This window comes from Sprattus sprattus (assembly GCF_963457725.1).
Source record: "Sprattus sprattus genome assembly, chromosome: 9".
Classification (NCBI taxonomy): Eukaryota; Metazoa; Chordata; class Actinopteri; order Clupeiformes; family Clupeidae; genus Sprattus; species Sprattus sprattus.
In genome coordinates this window covers 3,371,965-3,374,464 of record NC_137928.1, presented here as the reverse complement: position 1 = coordinate 3,374,464, position 2,500 = coordinate 3,371,965, and the positions used below count along the sequence as shown (strand labels likewise).

Genomic DNA, 2,500 nt, shown 5'->3' with positions numbered 1-2,500 from the left:
CTATCCAAAGTTTGCCAGACCCAGTTCTGAGGCAAAATCAATTTGGCCGGAAGAAGTGGGGCGGGACTTCCCAGTCGAGGTTATTCCTGAATCCGGAGAGGAATCAGCCCGTATCTGGCAAGGCCTCTAACTCCACTTATGTCTGAGACTGTGGGAATCCCAGCGCCATTAGAGCTGGAATGTTATCTGCATGCCCCTCATTTTAGCCAATCTGGGCACTACTGATAAGGCCAGAGCAGAGAGGGACAGATACAGTCAGATGAACGTGAAGTAGCTCACTACTAAAGCACTGGAGTTTAATTCCTCCAGACATGGGTTACTCTGCTGTAGGTAGTTCGGATGAATAGCATCTGTGTGTGTGGTGTATGTGTGTATGTGTGTATGTGTGTAAGGATGTGTGTGTGTGTGTGTGAGTGTATGTGTGTAAGGATGGGTGTGTGTGTGAGTATGTGTGTAAGGATGTGTGTGTGTGTGTGTGGTGTGTAAGGATGTGTGTGTGTGTGGGTGGCTGGGTGTGTGTGTGTGTAAGGATGTGTGTATGTGTGTATGTGTCCGTATGCTTGATTTTGTGTGTGTGTGTGTGTGTGTGTGTGTGTGTGTGAACGTATGTGTATGTGTGTGTGTGTAAGTGCCCTGCTGGTGGTTAATGTGTCTCACACACACACACACACACACACACACACACACTGTCCTTCACACACACATACACAGAGGGCCAGGCCTGCGGGCAGGGCAGAGCAGGGCAGAGCAGAGCAGGCTGGCAGTGGCAGTCACAGTGGCATGGCAGCCCTCCTACTGAGGAATGCACCCGCTCCTGGGAGAACTGAGGAATCCAGTGAGAGTGATGGAGGCCAGAGAGCACACAGGCTATTATCCCCCCCCCCCCTAGCCCCCACGCCAGGCCCAGATGCCCCAAACTGCCCTCCACACCAGCTCAGATGCCCCAAACTGCCCTCCAGACCAACACAGATGCCTCACACTGCCCTCTAGACCAGCTCAGATGCCCCAAACTGCCCTCTAGACCAGCTCAGATGCCCCAAACTGCCCTCTAGACCAGCTCAGATGCCCCAAACTGCCCTCTAGACCAGCACAGATGCCCTAAACTGCACTCCACACCAGCTCAGATGCCCCAAACTGCCCTCCAGACCAGCACAGATACCCCAAACTGCCCTCTAGACCAGCACAGATGCCCCAAACTGCCCTCTGGACCAGCACAGATGCCCCAAACTGCCCTCCAGACCAGCACAGATGCCCCAAACTGCCCTCTAGACCAGCACAGATGCCCCAAACTGCAGTCAAGACCAGCACAGATGCCCCAAACTGCCCTCTAGACCAGCACAGATGCCCCACACTGCCCTCCAGACCAGCACAGATGCCCCAAACTGCCCTCTAGACCAGCACAGATGCCCCAAACTGCAGTCAAACCAGCACAGATGCCCCAAACTGCCCTCCACACCAGGCAAGCAGGACTGTGCCAGCTTAGCACAGCACACATAACACAACACAACACATCACAGTACACAACACAACACAACACAGCACACAACAACACAACACAACACAGCTAGGGATGCACGATATTATCGGCAAGACATCGGTATCGGCAGTTATCGGCTTAAAAACTTAATTATCGGTATCTGCAGATATGAAAAATTTCTGCCGATGTACCTGGCCGATAAGGTGACGTGTAAATTATGCGCACGCAAAGCAAATGTTTATCAGCGTCGGCTGTGTGGCAGTATCCTAATTCACAGTATCAGAGGATGATGACAAAATGCCTATTTGTCAGAGAACTTTTCAGGAGAAGGAGGAGGAGATGCAGCTTGGCCATAATGTAGGTTGCATGCATAGATGCAGACCACCTGCGTGCCACGCTTTACAACATTACCTGTCGCGCTAATTGACGTTAATAAGTCACGGAGTTAGTTAGACAACACTAGCTTGTTAGCATGCATGCTACGTGACACCAGAGAAGTTGATGATACCTCATTTCACGGGATGTGAAACATTATGTCTCAAGCCCACGCTATCTGTACATGGCTCACTTTTGCATTTATGGAATTTATACAGCTAACTTGGCAATAACGTTACATAGCTTAGTCTAGAAATCCTAGAAGGGACGTTATTAAACTGTAAGTCAGTTAACCAACATTAGCTTGCCAAGTAAGCCAAGCTGCATTTCCAGAGTGTAGTTGTTCAAGTTCAAGGAGGTACTGTTCAAGTATGAAAATTGTGACGTGAAAATATAAATAAATCTGCCATATTTGAAACCATTTCAGTTTCATGAGTGAATGTCTATTTCTAAATTGATCAAGTCTGTAATGTCCTGTATTTACAGCAATACCCTAGCATAATAACAGATTAATTCTAGTACAGGAGAGACTTTTCAATAATTAAAAAGCTGAGGTGTATATATCGGCATCGGCATCGGCAATCGGCCAAAATGAGCTTGTAAATATCGGCATATCGGATATCGGCTTAAATTCAATATCGTGCATCC

The 2,500-nt window shown here is 48.7% G+C and overlaps 1 protein-coding gene across 1 annotated transcript in view; it reads right to left on the bottom strand.

The window, feature by feature from the left end:
- Nucleotides 1–2,500, bottom strand: part of LOC308369983 (uncharacterized protein) — a gene marked incomplete at its 3' end in the record, with an annotated part of 71,257 nt that overhangs the window by 8,516 nt on the left and 60,241 nt on the right. Inside the window, exon 5 of the mRNA XM_080844542.1 lies at nucleotides 1,426–1,478. Within this exon, the coding sequence (XP_080700668.1) occupies nucleotides 1,426–1,478 (53 nt within the window). The remainder of the gene's footprint in view (nucleotides 1–1,425; nucleotides 1,479–2,500) is intronic.